The sequence below is a fragment of the Schistocerca cancellata genome, chromosome 2, assembly GCF_023864275.1.
Source record: "Schistocerca cancellata isolate TAMUIC-IGC-003103 chromosome 2, iqSchCanc2.1, whole genome shotgun sequence".
Taxonomy (NCBI): domain Eukaryota; kingdom Metazoa; phylum Arthropoda; class Insecta; order Orthoptera; family Acrididae; genus Schistocerca; species Schistocerca cancellata.
Window position 1 is genome coordinate 168,318,256 of NC_064627.1, and position 22,179 is coordinate 168,340,434.

Here is a 22,179-nt window from a genome sequence, read left to right on the forward strand (position 1 = left end):
AGTTAACTACCGGCAGCGTGATTCGTTCCAGAGACCTCGAGCATGTCAGACTAAGCTCTTATCGCTTGGTTGCGGATTCTGTGAACATTAGCTGCCCTACAAAGCAGGACTGCTGATAAGACATTCATACATCGAAATTTCCTCCAAAAATATCGATATAGATAGGCGGTGGGTTTTCGCCGACATATCGATATATTGATGTGGAAATGGCAATACAGAGGGCCGATGTTTTTAGTTTATATTTTTTCGCAATTTTCAATAAACATTTGCAGTTGTTCTTTTGAAATTGTAGTAGAACATAATTTCACTTTCACTGTGTGAAAGAGTCTAACTAATTTTTGAGCTTTCATCACGTTCAGTCCTTCTCTTTGACGGTGTAAAGCAACTACAGATGGCGCATAGAAGAAGTCTGATTTTATTTTGGGGGGGGGGGGGGCTGAATGGAATAACAATATTTCCGATGTGAAGAAATAGCATACCAGCTGCGTTAAGCAATAATTTTAAACGCAACTAGTGCGCTATTTCTTCACATCGGCATTCTTGAAACTGATGAACAAAGATCTATATGACATCGGACACCTTTTATTGTGCTATTTGTCTGCAGTTACCATTGTTAGCAAAGTGGTTACCGCCAAGCGTGAACGTGCATAGTTTTCCTTTCAATTCTTGCTCCAAGTGGATAAGCAGGCTGCTAGCTTGTTGATGTAGACGATATCTAATAAAAATCAATACTTAGATATATAGCTCTATAACTGGCAGTATATTTACAGTGTGCAGCAGATATTTTTTTGGCTGGTACGTTGATACCACACCCGTCGATATATCAATAATATAGTTTGATATTTCGATAGCATTGTTCAATATATCGAGCATCAGTAATGACACTTTTAAATATCGATGTATTGGGTTTCCTATAGTTTTAAAAATATCAACAGTCCTACTACAAAGCATGCAGCGTAAACACACTTGTAATTTTCAAACTCGATTTTCCCAGAAGCGGTTGAGATTTGCGTCTTCCTGTGTACGTATGATAAGTCCTAGTCGTGTCCTACACGCCATGTCAACGTGAATCACATCGGCGAGGGGAAGTTCGTTCGATTCCATTGTAAGTAGACTGTTTCTACTTAAATGTGAGACTGTTTTTGAGTACATTGCTTTTTCGAATATTTTGGAAAATATATCAGGAAGTAATTTTAGCAATAGTAATTCAAGTCTTTGTGCTTATATTATAGCAAGGTATATGAGGTGTGTGTGTTTCTGTGCAGCGCGCTGTATGCAGTGCTACCAGTGTCGCTCGGACCGCGACGAGGGCTGCTACGAAGCGCCCGTCGACGACAATTACCTGCTGAGCTGTCCAGACAACGACACGGGCGGCTCGCCCTTCTGCCGCAAGATACACCAGATACGTACGTACTGCACCTCCGCACCTTCCATCCGGTTTGTTATATCTCTCTTATGAGAGGTATCGACTGTCTGTTTTTAATGGCGTCCAGTATTCCATGCCTTCTTCTTTCTCTCTCTCTTCCCTTTCCTTTGATGACTCATCGCAGCACACAGTTTCTTCGACATACAGGATGTTTATAAATTAGTTATACAAAAGTAAACTTTACTTATGAAAAAGGTAAATAATGTACAGAAATGTTTGATACTGCACTGAATGCAGTAAACTGACATGACAAAACTCATAGGATACCTCTAAACATCGTGTCGGATCTTCTTGCGCTAGGCGTTTAGGTAGCGGATCGACGTGGCATCGACTCAACAAGCCGTTGGGAAGTCCCCCTGCAGAACTATTGAGTCATGATGCATCTACAGCCATCCATAACTGCAGAAACGTCGCCGGTGCAGGATTTTGTGCAGGAACTGAATTCTCATTTATGTCCCATATATGTTCGATGTGATCCATGTCGGGCGATCTGGGTAGGCAGATCACTCGCTCTAATTGTTCGGAATGCTCTTCAAATCAATCGTGAGCAACTGTAGCCCAGTGACTTGGCGCATTGTCATCCATAAAAATTTCATCGTTGTTTGGGAACACTGAGTCCATGAATTGCTGCTGATGGTCTCCAGGTAGGCGAACGTAACCATTTGTAGTCAGAAATCGGTTCAGAGCACCCAATCCATTCCTTGTAAACACAGCCCACACCATTACAGAGCCACCACCAACTTGCACAGTGCCTTGTTGACAACTTGGGTCCATGGCTCCGGAGGGCTGCACCACTTTCGAACCATACCAGCAGCTCTTACCAACCAAAATCCACCACGGCACTGTCTTGCAGTCGTCTAGGGTCCAACCGATATTGTCATGAGACCAGGAGAGACGCCGGAAGCAATGACGTGCTGTTAGCACAGGCACCAGGGTCGTTCGTCTGTTGCCATAGCCCATTAGCTCCAAATTTCGCCGCAGTGTCCTAAGGGATGCGTTCATGGAACGTCCAACATTGATTTCTGCAGTTATTTCACGCAGTGTTGCTTGTCTGTTAGCACTGACAAAGTCATTGCTGTCGGTCGTTAAGTGAAGGCCGTTGATCACTGTGTTGTCCCTGGTGAGGGGCAATGCCTGAAATTTCATATTCTTGGCACACACTTGACTCTCGATTTCACAAATGAAATGTCCCATGTGTCTAGCTGTAAATACCAACCATTCCGTGCTCAAAGTCTGTTAAGTCCTGTCGAGCGGTCATAACCACGTCGCAAACCTTTCCACATGAATCACCTGAGTACAATTGACAGCTCGGCCAATGCACATCTTTTTTGTACATTGTGCACGCGATACTACTGTCATCTGTGTATCTGCATATTGCTATCACGTGACTTTTTTCACATCAGTGTATAAACGTGCAGTGTGGGTTGCTTTTATGCAAATGTCCCGTCCGTAAACAGTTTCCTGCCAAATCAGTTTATCATGGTGGCAAGGATATTGTACCACCACTTCAGATCCAACTCAGCACATCCCATGAGAGATAAACGACAACTTCACGATGGAGATGTGGTGCCGCGCCATCCTGCTAGAAAATAAATTCTGTGCCCATATCATGCCATAACTAAGGCAATGGATAATGCTCAAGTGTGACTAGCTACAATAGGCCAGTTAAATTGACTCGGCAAAAAGAAAGGACCGTCAATCTGTTCGATTACATGACATGGTTTCTCCTCACCGATCATTATGCCGATTCAATTTACCTCAGGTATGGAAGGTGACTTCGTCATTGAACACAATTTTTTTAAGAAAAGTATCTTCAATCTGCATTTTTAAACATTTCTACACAAAACTCAGCACGTTCTTCTTTGTCATCTTACAGCAGATCCAATTCGTAAAATTTGAATGGCTTTTCCGTAATATCTTCCACACTGTAACACTAGGAATATTCAATTCTAAGCTGGCGAGTGTCGTTGATTACCCAGACTATGATGCAAGATCGCCGAACTTATTAAAATGCTGTGTCAGAGACTTCTGTCTGACCATGACCTGGCGTCCTATGTGATCCACAGCCAGTTGCGGTGAAACGATGATATCAATTAGTAACATATGAAGATGGTATCTGTTCTTTCGGACATGTCCAAAGAACAGATACCATCTTCATATAGTTAAGGCTAACCAGCCATTGACCTTATTCTTCTGTGCTGGAAACACACGCATTGCTCGAACTCTTACGGGACTCGGTAAGATTGTCTGCCACGAGTAATGAGTGTAATGGGCAGAGGCACTACGAATGTAGTGTGTGGACATTTAAGTTGGGAATGTGGGTCTCGCAGGGAGCGTGCAAGGGATAAATCCCTGCAGTCACATTATCCTCTGTGCCCTCGGTGGCTCAAATGGATAGAGCGTCTGCCATGTAAGTAGGAGATCCCGGGTTCGAGTCCCGGTCGGAACACACATTTTCAACTGACCCCGTCGATGTATATCAACGCCTGTCGACAGCTTAGGGTCTTGATTTAATTATCATTTCAATTAGTAACAGTTTATCTGTGAGGTTGTGGCTTGCGGTATTTAGTCCTTAATTTTCGCTGAACTGCAGTAGCAGATTTGAGTTCATGAAACCATAAATAACTTTGGTCACACCGTGCATCGTTATAGGCGATGATGGCTGTTGGAATATCGCATTCGCGCATGCCACCTAGCGGGAGTGTCGGGAACTAACAGTGATAGGAGGGAATAAAACGTAAGGATATATTGCATTGAGAGCTGTATAAAATATTTCTGTAAGTTATTTACCCTTTTCGCAATTAGAGATTACGTTTGTATAACTAATTTATAAAAATCCTGTATATGATGGTCATTCAGAATTAAATAAATAAATAGCTGCACAAAAAATTTCTTAAGTCAATACAATTTGTTGTCAATTTTTCCAGGTAATCCTCACCAATTCTAAGCACGTGTAATACCTGATAACGAGTTTTATTATCCTCTCAGAGAAGATTTCTTACTCTTGATCTCGAAGCAGGTTACGTACTTTGGTCTATACCTCTTCGTTGCCGTTGAACTTGATTCCACGTGATAATTCTTTCGTCGGAACAAGCAGATAAAAGTCCGAATGGGCCAGGTCGAAGCTATAAGGGCGGCGATGTAGCAGCAACCAATCCACTTGGCCAATAGTTCAGAGAGTCATTTTTACTGCATGAGATCGAGCGTTGCGTTTAAGAACATGCTCGCATTTCCCTTGATGTCTCCTATCAACCCATTCCTCCTTCTGGTCAGGTTGTGAAATAAATTTTATTCTTTCCCTGTTTTATTCAGTATCTCATCATTAGTTAAGTGATCCTCCCATGTAATCCTCAGCATTCTTCTGTAACACCACATTTCAAAAGCTTCTATTTATTTCTTCTCTAAACTGTTTATAGTTCATGTTTCACTTCCATACAAGGCTACACTCCTACAAATACTTTCAGAAAATACTCCCTAACAGTTAAATCTATATTCGATGATAACAAATTTCCGTTTTTCAGAAACGCTTTTCTTGTCATTGCCAGGCTGCATTTTATATCCTCTCTATTTCAGCCATTATCAGTTATTTTGCTGCCCAAATAAGAGAACTAAACTCCTGCTGTAAGTTTCCTGATCTTATGTTCTCTCATTTGCTGACTTAATTCGACTATATTTCATTATCTTTGTTTTGCTTTTGTTGACGTTAATCTTATATCCTACTTTCAAGACATTGTCCATTTGGATCAACTGCTCTTCCAAGTTCCTTGCTATCTCGGACAGAATTACAATATCATCGGAAAAACTCAAAGTTTTTATTTCTTCTGCCTGAACTTTAATTCCTAAACCAAATTTTTCTTTTTTTTTTTTCGTACTTGCATAGGGTACAACCGTGTCTCACTACCTTCTCAACCACTGCTTCCCTTTCATGCCTCCCGACTCTTATAACTACCTTTTGGTTTCTCTACAACTTGTAAACAGCCTTTCGATGCCTGTGTTTTACCCCTGTTGCCTTCAAAATTTCAAAGAGAGTATTCCAATATCAAAAGCTTTCTCTAAGTCGACGAGTGTTATAAACGTAGGTTTGCCATTTGTTAACCTATCTTCTAAGATAATTTATAGGATCAGTTTTGCGTTACTCTTCCAAAGAATCACAGAAAATGGGATCATGGGAATTTAAAAAGATAGTTATATCGGCCTTACCAACCAATGTTTGCGTTTTGAATTTCTTCCGCACTGGCGATTCAGTGTGTTTCCATTGCATGCTTTGACACTTCGGATCAAAATGATGTAGCCAAGTGTTATCGTAGATTAAAATTCAGTCCACAACTGCTTCACCTCCGCTACTGAAACGATTGTAGTTATGGTTAAAAGGCGAAATCTGTGATCTCTGTGACGATCTCGCAAGTTCTCAGGGAAACCACCTTCGGCAGTCTTACGATAGTTCAGTTTGTTTTGAACGCTAGAATGAGCTGTGCCAACACTTACTCGACATTTTTCAACAGTAAGTCGGCGATTTTCTTGGAAAAGTGAAAAATCGTGAGCTTGCAACGCCGAGATCGATACATCTACCGGGCTTCCGGAGCGGTGTTCGTCGGTTCCTCTTCCGCGGCCGCAAAGTCGCGTAACTAATACAACTAGTGCGGTGTTGTTTGTTCCTCAGAGCGAATATTTCTGACGACTGTACACTTTGCGAAAGTAAAATATCGGAACACAGAATGATCTTTCCCAAAAGAACTTTCTTCGAGCAGATACGCATGTAAATAGGACCATAGACGTTACGTCTAGTTAAATATTGATCAAACAGATGTCTAACACTATTTGCAAAGTTACCAACTAACATTTACAGAAGTTCCTATACCTCAGATTAGGCGTTTCCTCGATTATGTACGTTATCTGATAAAAATTATCTGGACACCTATTATTGTACGTCAATATTGAGTGCGGCAACCCTTCACCTTTATGACGGCTTGAACTCTGTTGGGGACGCTTTAAATGAGGTATGTGAATGTCTTCCTAAGGTGCCGAAACAAGCGAAGCTACAAGGGGGTTATAACGAAACTGCAGCTACTCACAAGGGTTCAGTATGGCCTGCAATTATCGTACGGCAGCAAAACTTGGTGGTATTCTGATGCGGAACTGATTGACTCTGAAACAAAATTTCAATTTTGGCCACCAGGTGCAAATCTGGCGCTGTGAGTGCAAGAAAAAAAAGCACTCCGTCTTGAGGCCACAAGTGGCCCATCGGGACCATCCGACCGCCGTGTCATCCTCAGTTGAGGATGCGGATAGGAGGGGCGTATGGTCAGCACACCGCTCTCTCGGTCGTTATGATGGTTTTCTTTGACCGGAGCCGCTACTATTCGGTCGAGTAGCTCCTCATTTGGCATCACGAGGCTGATTGCACTCCGAAAAACGGCAACAGCGCATGGCGGCTGGATGGTCACCCATCCAAATGCCGGCCACGCCCAACAGCGCTTAACTTCGGTGATCTCACGGGAACCGGTGGATCCACTGCGGCAAGGCCGTTGCCGAGTGCAAGAAAGACGTATAGAAATGTTCCCATACGTAATGGATTAGGAATGGCACGTGGGCCGAAAGGATCGAGCAAGTGAGAAAGGCATACTGTTGATTTTGTTGTTTACTGCGACTTACACAATTTGTTCTGTATGAGCACCGGAGGCGTCGACGAGACGCTGTACAGTGCCAGATTTGCACATGGTGGTCAAAATTGGAGCTGATTTTTTTGTCCAGCGTAAATCGGTTCCGCATTAACGCATTATCTACCAAGCTTCGCTGCCGTACGATAATTACAGTCCACACTTTACCTCCGTCAGTTACGGATTATTTACAACTACATATTGTGTAGCAGTAGTCATAATGCCTAGCCATTAAACAGATGTCTTCAAGATGATCGTGGATGAGCATCACATATTATTCTTACAGGACAGCTTCGAACAATGAAGACTTTCTTTCTTAAAGATGCGTTGCTCCAGAACATTATTCCATATCACACTGCTGAACAAAAACACATGAACTATGTCGACTTACTCATTAGTCTCTCAAGATATGGAATGATTCCAAGTGCAAAAGTGGCTGAAGTAAGTTTTTAGAACTTTCAAAATGTGCTTTTTCCACTTTTTAATCATCAATATAGACACTAAGAATTTTGAAGTATCCTCCCATTTATTACACTACTGGCCATTAAAATTGCTACACCAAGAAGAAATGCAGATGATAAACGGGTATTCATTAAACAATTATATTATACTAGAACTGACACGTGATTACATTTTCACGCAATTTGGATGCATATAGATCCTGAGAAATCAGTACCTAGAACCACCACTTCTGGCCGTAATAACGGCCTTGATACGCCTGGGTATTGAGTCAAACAGAGCTTGGATGGCGTGTACATGTACAGCTGCCCATGCGGCTTAAACACGATACCATAGTTCATCAAGAGTAGTGACTGACGTAATGTGACGAGCCAGTTGGTCGGCCACCATTAACCAGACGTTTTCAATTGGTGAAGGTCTGGTGAATGTGCTGACCAGGGCAGCAGTCGAACATTTTCTGTATCCAGAAAGGCCCGTACGGGACCTGCAATATGCGGTCGTGCATTATCCTGCTGAAATATAGGGTTTCGCAGGGATCGCATGAAGGGTAGAGCCACGGGCCGTAACACATCTGAAATGTAACATCCACTGTTTAAATTGCCGCCAGTGCGAACAAGATGTGACCGAGACGTGTAACTAATGGCACCCCATACCATCATGCCGGTTGATACGCCAGTATGGCGATGACGAATACGCGCTTCCAATGTGCGTTCACTGAGATGTCGGCAAATACGGATGCCACCATCATGATGCTGTAAACAGAACCTGGATTCATCCGAAAAAATGACGTTTTGCCATTCGTGCACCCAGGTTCGTCGTTGAGTACACCATCGCAGGCGCTCCTGTCTGTGATACAGCCTGTGCCGGCCGGAGTGGCCGTGCGGTTCTGGGCGCTACAGTCTGGAACCGAGCGACCGCTACGGTCGCAGGTTCGAATCCTGCCTCGGGCATGGATGTGTGTGATGTCCTTAGGTTAGTTAGGTTTAATTAGTTCTAAGTTCTAGGCGACTGATGACCTCAGAAGTTAAGTCGCATAGTGCTCAGAGCCATTTGAACCATTTGTGATACAGCGTCAAGGGTAACAGAAGCCATGGTCTCCGAGCTGATAGTCAATGCTGCTACAAACGTCGTCGAACTGTTCGTGCAGATGTTTGTTGTCTTGCAAACGTCCCCATCTGTTGACTCAGGGATCGAGACGTGGCTGCACGATCCGTTACAGCCATGCGGATAAGATGCCTGTCATCTCGACTGCTAGTGATACGTGGCCTTTGAGATCCAGCATGGCGTTCCGTATTACCCTCCTGAACCCACCGACTCCATATTCTGCTACCAATCCTTGGATCTCGATCACCGCGTGCAGCAATGTCGCGATACGATAAACCACAATCATGATAGGCTACAATCCGATCTTTATCAAAGTCGGAAACGTGATGGTACGCATTTATGCTCCTTACACGAGGCACCACAACAACGTTTCACCAGGCAACGCCGGTCAACTGCTGTTTGTGTATGAGAAATCTTTTGAAAACTTTCCTCATGTAGGTGTCGTCACCGGCGCCAGCCTTTTGTGAATGCTCTGAAAAGCTAATCATTTGCATCTCACAGCATCTTCTTCCTGTCGGTTAAATTTCGCGTCTGTAGCACGTCATCTTCGTGGTGTAGCAATTTTAATGCCCAGTAGTGTAGTTTAGACAAGAAGAGAATAGAAGCTTTCGAAATGTGGTGCTACAGAAGAATGCTGAAGATTAGATGCGTAGATCACGTAACTAATGAGGTACTGAACAGAACTGGGGAGAAGAGGAATTTGTTGCAGAATTGACTAGAAGAAGGCATCGGTTGGTAGGACATGTTCTGAGGCATCAAGGGATCACCAATTTAATATTGAAGGTCAGGGTGGAGGGTAAAAATCGTAGAGAGAGACAAAGAGATGAATACACTAAGCAGATTCAGAAGGATGTAGGCTGCAGTAGTTATTTGGGGATGAAGAAGCTTGCACAAGATAGAGTAGCGTGGAGAGCTGCATCAAACCAGTCTCTGGACTGAAGACCACAACAACAACAACCCACTCAACAGCTGAACTTGCGACCGCTACCGATACAGGTGTCTCTGCCAAAAGCATTTCCCAACGATTAAATGAGGCTAGTTTGTATGCTCGGAAGTCTGTTAAATCCACTTCAGCTACGCCATCGTCGAGAAACAGTACGTTGTGTAGGGGCATGTTGGTTGTGGTCAGCAACAGTGATACAGAATGAAGTTCTCCGGGAATCGCGTTACATTGTGGCAAGTGATTCCGGCCACCAGGTAACGTGGAGAGAGAGAGGGAGAGAGAGAGAGAGAGAGAGAGAGAGAGAGACGGGGGGGGGGGGGGGACACGTCATACGCCACAGATGATCCTGGGTATGGCCTAGGTCTCATGCAGAATGGCCGAACACCGCTGCATACCTTGGTAATGGATACCGTGACAGCACAGCGGTATTGCAGGTAGATTACTCTGTATCATGTCAGACTGTGGGTGCGGTGGTTCCCGACTTTGTTTATGGACGACAATGCCCGCACACACAGGACTGCTGAGTCGTCGGACGCACTGGGAACTTAAGATATTGAACATGTGGAATGGCCGACATACTCCCCGCACCTAAAGCCTATAGAGCGTACGTGGGATGCTCTTGGCAGATGTGATTCTCAACGAACACTCCCTTACGGAATCTTGCTAGAACTGAAAATCATATTGAGAGAGGATTGGCACAATATCCCCCAAGGACTCTTCAACAGTTTGGTAGTCAGCATGAATAACAGATGCAGAATGTGCATAAGTGTCCGAGGAGGGCATATTCCTTGCAAAGAGTCCGGTGTTGAACTTTACGTTGGGAGTCTGACCTGTGTCAAACATGAACGTTATTTGTGTCCAGTTATCCTGCTTTCGCATGGGGTGAAATCTGTACCATTTTCCGTTATATATACAAATCTATTACGTACGTACTGTGATTAACGTCGTCCATCGTTGCCTGTGATTATTACTCTCCAACAATGTTTTTGTACCTTATCAATTGTCAAGCAGTGAACTTCTCATATACCCTTACCGTGCGTAGTGTATTTTACCACGCAGACATAAATACCTCTTCCCAAATACAATAGCAATAAACAGTAGTAAGACAAAAAGTGACGTGAATGCATTAAAATGAAAATTATTTGAAATAAAGTTAAGGATTTGTAATACGTTCACTGATCTAAATATGAATTCAGCAGAAAACGTGACAGGTGCTGCGCCTAAGATATGCTTCCCGCTCCACTCTGAGACCGTTTGGGTTGTCTAGAGACGTGGGTACGGTAAGTAGCAATCTGACATTAGAGAAGCGTTTCTAGAACAGGGAATGCTTCATTAAACATAATAACATTTTGAGCAGATGGTTGTAAAACAATGTTAAGTCAAATCATTCGCTTAAATTGTGTACAATTTCTATTGCGCTTGAAGTGACACGTACTTAAGACTTGTGAATACGACATATAACTCTAACTAGATTATGAATAAGTTACCAATGCAGCTATTTATTGAGAAGTGTTAGAATAAATTCTAGATGGCTATCTTAAATAAACCAGATCATCACTATATGTTTCAATTGGAAACATGTCAATGTAATGAAGTTTTTCAAAATCATTCTTCTTTCTCCTGCGCGAGGAATTGTGGGAGAGGGGATATTAACAACGAGGAATTCCTTTCTTTATTGTGCTAGGTATCTGCCAGATATCATCATTCTCCTGCATAAAAATCTGAACAACCATCCAGAGCGTTTGTTTTAATGAATGTAATGCCGTCGGTCAAACTGCCCTTTGGAAAACGTTATACTTATGTATCAGTCATGAATTTATGAAACATCACACAATAAGCTGCAGAGTGAAAGAGTCCTTCTGCAAAAAAATCCATTAATCCATTAGGTTGCGGCTAAACCATTTCTTCATTGTAAAAATTGTGAGATCTGGTCGTGAATTAAGCCTGTAAAGTCAGTCGGTCAGAGCATTATCGTCGAAAGGCAGGCTTTCCGGATACGAATCCTGGTTCAACACACACTTTTAATCTGCCTGGTGGTTTCATGTAGGATCTTCTGTTTACTGAAAGAACATCCCTAGGCTTCAAGTCAGAGGAAAGTGATCCTAGTAATCTTTGTGTAACTGTGGTTTGGTAACATTAAGCAACCAATTACTTAATACCAAATCGCACAATTCCACTCATTTTCTCATAATCCATGTTTGAAACGTGTGTAGATAATAGGGATGGGCTACATTCATGGTTCTGCACACATCAAAACTGATAACATTTCAAACTGCCCTGCTCTATTGCAGTGTAAAACTGGCAACATGTTTACATCGATATTCTTACTCAAAATCGTTCAGAGCACTAAATTTTCATATACAAGATTCTTCAGGAGAAAATGGATATGTGTTGGCTGGTGGTAATATGAAAATTTAGAAGGATAACATATGCACTGTTCTCAATGGTTTCCTAGCCACACCCATTTACAGCTGATAGGTATGACGAACTAGCGGTCATAATCGACACACTCCTTGTGATGTGGTGCATGTGCACGAATTGTGGACGTGATGTACTACTCTTTAGTTAAAGAAAACATCACCCGACTGGGATCCATTCTGGACAGTGTTATTTTTGTGATGTAATCCTGGTAAAGGTCGTCAGTCCAGCTTAGACTCACGAGACAAAATTGACGTAACGACTACCCCAACACATACTGTGTAGCACACTGCTATGTGCTTCTGTGCATTTTCTCACAACTTATCTTCGTAGTTGCACATCACTCTAGCAGCTAGTTTGTATGCTATGTGTTTCGCAGATAACATGCACAATATCTCGAAATAAGGTGGGACGAGTCAATGGACAATCTAGTAATTAAAATTGTATTTAACTATAGCTGTATGCTGACAATTTATAGCGGATTTCAAATAATAAACAATAATATTTAATAACATTACTGAGTACGTAAGGTTTTGCACTAAATCAGCTACAAGAATGTGAATAAAAGCTCATCTCTGGAACTGAAGTCTACTTTACAATTTAACTTTGCTAATGTTCGGGCTTCAGTGATAATGGATAATTAATCAAAAGTTTTGTTAGTAGTATCATTCACTCCTTTCGGAGCAAAAATGAGTTTTAATTAAGAATAATCAAGTAATTTTTCTTCTAGAGTTTTAATTATTTTTATCATTATTCATTCTGAAATCTATGTAGTATCTACACTAAATTTCTTGAGAGGCAGTATGTATTGTACTTTGATGGTCTAATTACAATTCCTAACACCACATTGGTTATGTGGCAGGCTTTGGTGAGGATAAGATATTATTCATGTGGCGCACTTTTGTGTAACTACGAGTTTGTTTCGTGAGAATGAGTTACCCTAGAGTGTAATTTCATATGGAATTACTGCATACAAATGAGCAAGGTATTTTATTATACAGAATTTTTCCCCTCAGTACTTGCAACGACACAAAGTGCAGAAGTGACTGATCAGAGTTGATTAAAATGCCCTAAAATGTGTTTACGTTTCATATTTAAGTTGTCACCAGCATGTGCACCCAAAAGTTTTGAAGATACCTAGAAACACTTGTCCATGCTTTTAAATTCATTTTTTCTGGAATTGTGCGCTTTTGTGTGCTGAGTTGTTTCAAAGTCTATGAGAAATAAAGTCAATAATTAGTTAAATCACATTATTTAGAAATTTCTCTTTGGAGTTAGGTATTTTAACTTGACTATCAAAGTTTACATATTCTGCTATATGTCTACTGGAACTGATTATTACTTATGTAGTCTGTAAAAAGAATTAATTCTTTTTGTTTATTAAAAGAAAAATAATTTACACATATCAGAAACAGTAGTGGAGCTAACACTGAACCTTGTGGAACTCCATTAATTATTTCTCCCTGCTCCCCAACCCTACTCCAGTCAGAAAAAATCTTCTGTCTACAGTTGATGAAGTATGTAATACAACTTTCTGCTGCCAAAATCAAAGGTTCATTCTGCAGACATAAATCATAAAGCCTATTTCACACTTGTCAGGGCACCATCTAAATGGCACTACGTTCATGGCATGCTGTTGCATTGATTTCACTTCTATCTGAATGCTGTGGTGTACAGTACACGACGATTGTCGGCGTCTCCCTTCATTTCATTGCTTCCTGTATCTCAACACAGTTCTAGGAAAAGATAACTTGGAGAAATACTAGCATGAATTTCAGTTTACTGTCGGTGAGAAAAGAGGGAGACTCAGAGAAACGTTATTGATATAGACTTGATCAGGTATAAGCAGTTGGGCAAATATGTGGAGGAATTTCAGGAAATGTCAGGATAGTGATGACAGATTGCTTGTTGGTGTTAGATGCGTCTCTGAAGTGACAAGACCTCTAAAATATAGCTTTTAGAAAGATATTTATTAGTCAGTTTCAGGCAAACACCATTTTTTGAAAATGGAGCTATAAAAAATTAGATATTCACTTATTCAGTTCGGTTCTTGCTGTTCATGTGTGGAAATAATCCATTAGATTCCAAGAATATATTACTCAGCACTTTTTTTTATGAATACTGTCCTGGCTTGTTACACAGGCAGTTATGAAAACGAAAAGTAAGGCAAAGCAGAATGATACAAATGGGCATGCAGTGTTGAGTGGGAAGGTGTGAAGATCCCGGCGTGTACAATAGCTGAAACGAAATAACTTTGTGGTTGGCTCACTGCTGCGGTGGGGAGCAGTGCAACCAGCTAGACCTGAAAATTACATGTAAAACAGGCAACACAGAGACCACGTGACAATCGAGAAGGAACCAGGATTGATTGTTGGCTGGTCTCTCTAACATTCCTATCGTTGAGAAATTAATCACAAAGTTACTTTATTTGAAGTATAGGTCCCCGCTGACCTATGCTGCACCGTGCAGAATGGTCGACAGATGTCCACTACAGAGGGAACGTCTAGCAGCTCCACCGCTGCCATGTCCTATTTTTTCGGCACCAGCCTTAGCTGAGCAGATGTCCTAGTCACTATATGGTTTTCTGTACCAGTGTCACGCACATGGCACCATTTAGACGGTTATTGGACAAGTGTGGAATTGACCTATGGCTGTTGGTGCGCACCAAGTTCGTTGAGTAGAAATGTCGCACTTTGAAAAATTCTCTAGAGCAGTCTGTTCCAGTGCGACTGGCCACCAGCAGGCAGCTGGGCACCCATGGGTGCAAGTATAGTCGAATTTGTGTAAGGTGATTCCTGAAAACTGGCAGCATTGCCATAGACACATTTACAAAATCGTATTAAGCGACTGGTTGAGGCAGGTGGGAAGCTGGTTCTCTCAGCCCTCTGTAGCTGTCAGAGAACTTCTTATGCCGACATTAATATAGGCAGAAGTTTAAAACAAGCTGATGTACAGGCAGCCTGGCTTTAGCCTACGGACTGGACAGGTCAGCCACACGTGTGTGGTTGCTGCCAAGTAGCTCGCGCATGTGTAGGATGACTAGTGGGTAGCATGTACCAGCTGTACCTGTTTGAGAAGGAGCTAACGAGGGAACATTCCCAAGAATAAATAAACGATCTTGATGAAACCAGAATGGTATGTAGGGAGGTCAAAATAAGGCAATATTTATTTTTCCGTTTTTGCTAAATTTTACTTTTAGGAGGAAAATGCATTAAAAAGTAATATTTTGTATATTAGGTTTAGAAGGAATATCTTCGAAACCATGAAATATAAAAAAATGTGTTTCATATAAAAATTGAAATGTAATTAATATTCTTGGAAAATATATAATCAACTATTGTAATACTCTGAAATTTTGCAAAATATCGCAACATCATTAATTCTGAAAAATGAAAACTTTTCTTACAACATAAATTGAAGAAGCTTTCACGCCACATACATCCATGGAAATAAAGCTGGTTTCTGAAATATCATTTTTACAAAATGAGATGTACGCATATTACAGCCTGAGTATTTTCAATATAGCCAGTTAAAATATATAAATGCTCATTATTACTCTAATTAAGTATTTTATTTACTTTTATGTTGCAAATTATTTTACGTTAACATTTTTATTTTTGTTTTTTACTTTACCATTCACATATGAATAGCTCATTATTATGATACAAAATCATGATAATAATGATAATCTGTAAGGAAACGTTTAAAACAAAACGTATCTTACACCATGCACATAAAATGAACGCAATTTCTTCACATAATACACACGATGGACAACACAATATATAACAAATTTCAGCAGGATTCTGAAACTGCAGTTACTGATCCTTCAAATATACTGATTGGTGCAATGCACATTTGAGTACATGGAAAACCTTGGCGAGGAGAACTGATTATGTGCTAGTGGCTGCAGCTTGAATATAATGTCTCTCAAGAGAAGATTGACATAATCATTCAGCAGAACTAGATCTGAAAATCTTCTCACAAAGTTCTTTCAATATCGAAGAAAATGTATGTCCCACGGCTGTGCCTATCCCTGTGCCTTTTGGGATCACCAAATGTACGAGTTCCTTGTTGTCACTTATGACGCTCACTAAACCTCTGCCATTTCATAGTTGTAAAAGAAAATAATGGAGAGTCAGGAACAAGAATTTGAGAATCTGTGTTCGAAGCCCCAAATGTTCTAGTGGCAGCGTCGAAGTCTGTTGAGCTAACATCTGACGCTGTCAAAAGGTATTTGAAAAACGTTTTCTTTCCCAGTCTGGGGGAAAAATCTGTATTATTGTTAGATCCTTGTTGTGGTCAGTAAGAACAGTTTGTAGCATTTTATGCAAGGACAGGGAACTAGTTCCTCTGAGGATCCCAAAAGGCTCGATGAGACACATGTATTCATTGGCCATATATGGAATTCGATGTCGGAAGACATTTGTCAGTTCTGCTGAATGAATACCATCTCAGTCTTCCCTTGACAAACAATGTAATCAAACTGTAATCAGTAGTAGATAATCAATTCTCTTGAACAATATTTTCCATTGCTCTGAAAATGACTTGTACAAATCAGGATATTTAGAAGGTCACCCGCCACAATTTGAGAATCCTGCTGAATTTCGTGTTGTCTTGTGTCGTCTGTCGTGTGTATTTTGTGTAGAAATCTTGTTCATTTTATCTGGGTAGAGCAAAAAACGTTATGCTTTAATCATATATTTATAGATTATCATTATTGTAATGATTCTGTATTGTAATAATGAGTTATTCTTTATTGACAAAATAAGCATATGTGAAGCAGTTAACAGAAGAAAGTTAATGTTAAACGTAAAATTCCAGTTTTAAACATAAAATAAAAATAAGTAATACCAACAGAATAATATTGAACGTTTAGATATTGTAAAGTCTGTCACAGATGGCCCCTGCCAGGCAGACTACACTCAAGACACACCTGTGTACCATATAAAATACACAAGCACTTGCAGGCGCAACCAAGAGGAAAACAATTCTTCATAACAAACATAACTTGCTAGAGATTAATGCAAACCTTTTTCTGCAGAGGTCGCCTCACAGATACAGGGAAAGTTGGAGTACTCCGACAACCTCCACTGGCTTTATAAGGCCAGCGCAGCAGTAGTACAGCCAGTTCCTCGCCGAGCTAGGACCAGCTCCGACGGACCTCACCGACGCTCTTGATGAATGGTCGTCTACAGGTTTTTTTTTTGTGTGTGTCTATAGTGACTGTTCGAGAAGTGTAGTTCAGTTTCAATAAACGACATTATACTGAGTGTACTGCTGCTGCGCTGGTCTTATAAAGCCGGTGGAGTACTCCAACTTTCCCTGTATCTGTGAGGCGACCTCTGCAGAAAAAGGTTCGCATTAGTCTCTAGCAAGTTCTGTTTGTTTTGAAGAATTGTTTTCCTCTTGGTTGCGCCTGCAAGTGCTTGTGTATGTTATATGGTAGACAGGAGTGTCTTGAGTGTAGTCTTCCTAGCAGTGGCCGTCTGTGGCAGATGTAACAGATATTTTGGTTGGAAATGTCGAAAATTGTTCGGCAGCACATGGTGTACAGTTTATTTTCCAAACATGGTATTTCAGAAACCAGATTTATTACACTTGGATGTATGTGGCGTGAAAGCTGCTTCAATTCACATTGTAAGAAAAGATTTCATTTTTCAAAATTGATTTATGGGATATTTTGCAAAATTTTAGATTATTAGAAAGGTTGATTATACAGTTTTCAAGAACGTTATTTACGTTCCAACCTTTATGTGAAACATAATTTTTAAATATTATGGTTTAGAAGATATTCGTTCTATACCTAATATGTCAAATTACCTTATGGGATCTATTTTATCCCTTAAAAATGAAACTGGGCAAAACCGAAAAAGTAGTTGTTGTTGTTGTGGTCTTCAGTCCTGATACTGCTTTGATGCAGCTCTCCATGCTACTCTATCCTGTGCAAGCTTCTTTATCTTCCAGTACCTACTGCAGCCTACATCCTTCTGAATCTGCTTAGTGTATAAATCTCTTGGTCTCCCTCTACGATTTTTACCCTCCACGCTGCCCTCCAGTACTAAATTGGTGATCCCTCAATGCCTCAGAACATGTCCTACCAACCGATACCTTCTTCTAGTCAAGTTGTGCCACAAACTTCTCTTCTCCCCAATCCTATTCAATACCTCCTCATTAGTTATGCGATCTACCCCTCTAATCTTCAGCATTCTTCTGTAGCACCACATTTCGAAAGCTTCTATTCTCTTTTTGTCTAAACTATTTATCGTCCACGTTTCACTTCCATACATGGCTAAACTCCATACAGATACTTTCAGAAACGACTTCCTGACACTTAAATCTATACTCGATGTTAACAAATTTCTCTTCTCCAGAAACGCTTTCCTTGCCATTGCCAGTCTACATTTTATATCCTCTTTACTTCGAACATCATCAGTTATTTTGGTCCCCTAATAGCAAAACTGCTTTACTACTTAAGTGTCTCATTTCGTAATCTAATTCCCTCAGCATCACCTGACTTAATTCGACTACATTCCATTATCCTCGTATTGCTTTTGTTGATGTTCATCTTATACCCTCCTTTCAAGACACTGTCCATTCCGTTCAACTGCTCTTCCAAGTCCTTTGCCGTCTCTGACAGAATTACAATGTTATCGGCAAACCTCAATGTTTTTATTTCTTCTCCATGGATTTTAATGCCTACTCCCAATTTTTCTTTTGCTTCCTTTACTGCTTGCACAATATACAGATTGAATAGCATCAGGGAGAGGCTACAACCCTGTCTCACTCCCTTCCCAACCACTTCTTTCCTTTCATGTCCCTCAACTCTTATAACTGCCATCTGGTTTCTGTACAAATTGTAAATAGCCTTTCGCTCCCTGTATTTTACCCCTGCCACCTTAAGAGTTTGAAACAGAGTATTCCAGTCAACATTGTCAAAAGCTTTCTCCAAGTTTACAAATGCTGGAAACGTAGGTTTGCCTTTCCTTAATCTTTCTTCTAAGATAAGTCGCAGGGTCAGTATTGCCTCACGTGTTCCAACATTTCTACGGAATCCATACTGATCTTCCCCGCGGTCGGCTTCTACCAGTTCTTCCATTCGTCTGTAAAGAATTCGCGTTAGTATTTTGCAGCTGTGACGTATTAAACTGATAGTTCGGCAATTTTCACATCTTTCAACACCAGCTTTCTTTGGGAGTGGAATTATTATATTCTTCTTGAAGTCTGAGGGTATTTCGCCTGTCTCATACATCTTGCTCACCATATGGTAGAGTTTTGTCAGGACTGGCTCTCCCAAGGCTGTCAGTAGTTCTAATGGAATGTTGCCTACTCCCGGGGCCTTGTTTCGATTTAGGTCTTTCAGTGCTCTGTCAAATTCTTCACGCAGTATCATATCTCCCATTTCAACTTCATCTACCTCCTTATAAACAAAATAAGCATATGTGGAGCAGTAAACAGAAGACAGTTAATGTAAAACGTAAAATACCAGTTTTAAACATAAAACAAAAATAAGTAATATAAACAGAATAATATTGAACGTTTACATATTTTGATTGGAAATGTCGAAAATTGTTCGACAGCACACCATGTACACTTTATTTTCCAAACACGGTATTTCAAAAACCAGCTTTATTACACATGGATGTATGTGGCGTGAAAGCTCCTTCAGTTTACATTGTAACAAATGTTTTCATTTTTCAGAATTCATTAACTGTGATGGGATATTTTGCAAAATTTTATATTATTAGAAAAGTTTATTGCACAGTTTTCAAGAACGTTAATTACGTTCCAATCTTTATGTGAAACATAATTTTAAAATATTATGGTTTAGAAGATATTCGTTCTATACCTAATATGCCAAATTACCTTATGGGGTCTATTTTACCCCTTAAAAATGAAATTGGGCAAAACTGAAAAAGTAGGTTCAAATGTTTCAAATGGCTCTGAGCACTATGGGACTTAATCTCTGAGGCCATCAGTCCCCTAGAACTTAGAACTACTTAAACCTAACTAACCTAAGGACATCACACACATACATGCCCGAGGCAGTATTCGAACCTTCGACCGTAGCGGCCGCGCGGTTCCAGACTGTAGCGCCTAGAACCTTTCGGCCACTTCCGCGGGCCAAAAACGTAGGTATTGCATTATTTTGCTCCCTCTACATACCTGCGTAGTTTCGTTAAAGTCGTTTATGTATAAGTACGTCTGGAAACCGTTCCTAGTGAGTGACGCTAGGTGACGTTCGCACTGGGTGGGCCAGCTCTGGAACAGACTATCCTAGACAATCGTACTGCAGCAATTGGTAAAGAGTGCGGTGTAACACTGTGCAGTGTATTTCACGAAGAATAATGACGAGGCGTACGTGCGGGAGTGCGGCTACCTGCGGCACCCCGAGAAGGAGGCGTGCTTCCTGTCCCGGTTCCCACACACGGGCTACCAGCTCACCTGCGAGTGTGTCAACGATGCCTGCAACCGTGCCGAGGTTTGCAACCTGCCGACATTTGCCGCAGCCGCGACAATCACCGTCGTCATCGCCATAGCCATCTAGATCCTGCGGCCTGCTGCCACTACCGTGCTGGCGCGAGGGATAATTGGGTACCAAGTGTTTTTTCAGATGGAGAAACTTGCATGATTCCACACCTTTCACCGGATTTGTAAGATTCATTCCTATTCCTATTATTTATTGTGTGTGCACAAAAATAATGCTTCTAACTGAACGCTTCACATAAGCTGCGTCTGAAAGATCCGAAAAGATTTTATGGAAAACGAGGGGAGAAATGGGAACGAAGCAGCACGTTATGGTCTACCCTGGCATATTTTATTAGACTGAGTTTTAGAAGTCCCTGCAGCAAGTGCATTGATTATATGTCAGTTTTTTACACATTTTCTGTAGTATAGTATTTTGTATTTTATTATATGTGGATGTTAATGCATGTAATAAAGATAAAAGGGAAAATGACAAAAATGTTTGCAGTAAATGTATCTTCAAATACTTACTGTATCTCGCAAGTGGTTTGGGGCTGGATAATTAAACAAATACTTCAGTTAAGAAAAACAGATTGTACCTTCTCTTCTGTAGACACACGTGAGATCATGTTTCAGATATCATGAGCAAGGAATGCACTATGGGACATCTGCCTCGGGGGACTGAAGTAACAACATCATAGTCACTATTGCATTCAACACAGTGAGTGTGGGATGAGGTTTCTGGTTCTAATGCTAGTAGTGAAAGTTTCTAACCTCATCAGCGTATGGCCGGCAAACAAATGAGAACTGTGAACCAATGACCAGTACGAAGTGCCAGACTTCTTCACAGGAACTGGGCGAACCACTCTGTCAGTGATAATCTCATACCAGATCATGTGGTGCAGTCCCTAGGGGACTGGGTTCACATTTTTGTGGAACGGGACTGCTGTCTTTGACAAGCCCATGGTCAATTTCTTCACCAGTCCTATTCCCCTTTAGTTAGAGGCCCATCTCTAATCACTTCGATATTATTATGTCTAAAATTTCTAATAGAGGTATCACATGGTGGTTGGAGCACTTTCGTAACATACGAGAATGTTCTAATTTGTGGAACTGCACACTGGGATTTCAGTTTATAGAAGAATTCGTTCCTGCTGCGTTCGTTCATGTTTGTTATTGTTGTGGCCTTCAGTCTGAAGAATGGTCTGATGCAGCTCTCCATGCTACTCTATCCAGTGAGAGCCTCTTCATCTCCGAATAACTACTGCAAGCAACATCTTTCTGAATCTGCTTACTGTATTCATCCGTTAGTTTCCCAATACGATTTTTACAAATCATATTTCCCTCGAGTGCTAAACCGCTGATTCCTCGACGTCTCAGAATGTGTCCTGTCAATCTACCACTTCTTGTAGTCAAGTTGTGCCACAAATATCTTTTCTCCTCAGTTCTATTTAGCACCTATTTGTGTGAAAGACCCATCTAATATTCAGCACTCTTCTAATCCTCTCACTTCGGCCTTCATCAGTTATTTTGTTCCCCAAATTGCAAAGCTCACCTACTAAATCACTTGTCGCTTTCTCTAATGTAATTCCCTAAGCATCACCTGATTTATTTCGACTATATTTCATTATCCTCGTTTTGATTTTATTGATGTTCGTCTTATATTCTCCTCCTTTCAAGGCACTCTCCATTCCGTTCAGTTGTTC

The 22,179-nt window shown here is 41.0% G+C and overlaps 1 protein-coding gene and 1 pseudogene across 1 annotated transcript; one reads left to right on the plus strand and one right to left on the minus strand.

Annotated features, from left to right (window-relative positions):
* The first annotated feature begins 1,273 nt into the window (after window positions 1–1,273).
* Window positions 1,274–20,555, plus strand: LOC126152153 (uncharacterized). Its single transcript, XM_049915988.1, has 2 exons — window positions 1,274–1,406; window positions 20,338–20,555. The coding sequence occupies exons 1-2, from the start codon at window positions 1,274–1,276 to the stop codon at window positions 20,553–20,555; spliced, it is 351 nt and encodes a 116-aa protein (XP_049771945.1).
* Window positions 6,840–6,956, minus strand: LOC126163742 (5S ribosomal RNA; annotated as a pseudogene).
* Window positions 20,556–22,179: the final 1,624 nt, after the last annotated feature.

What these genes read in the sequence shown, in the direction of transcription:
- LOC126152153 (XM_049915988.1), top strand. Translation starts at nt 1,274, where the DNA reads ATGCAGTGCTACCAGTGTCGCTCGGACCGCGACGAGGGCTGCTACGAA. An exon ending in CCGCAAGATACACCAGATAC is followed by an intron (nt 1,407 to 20,337) that starts GTACGTACTGCA and finishes AACACTGTGCAG; the next exon opens with TGTATTTCACGAAGAATAAT.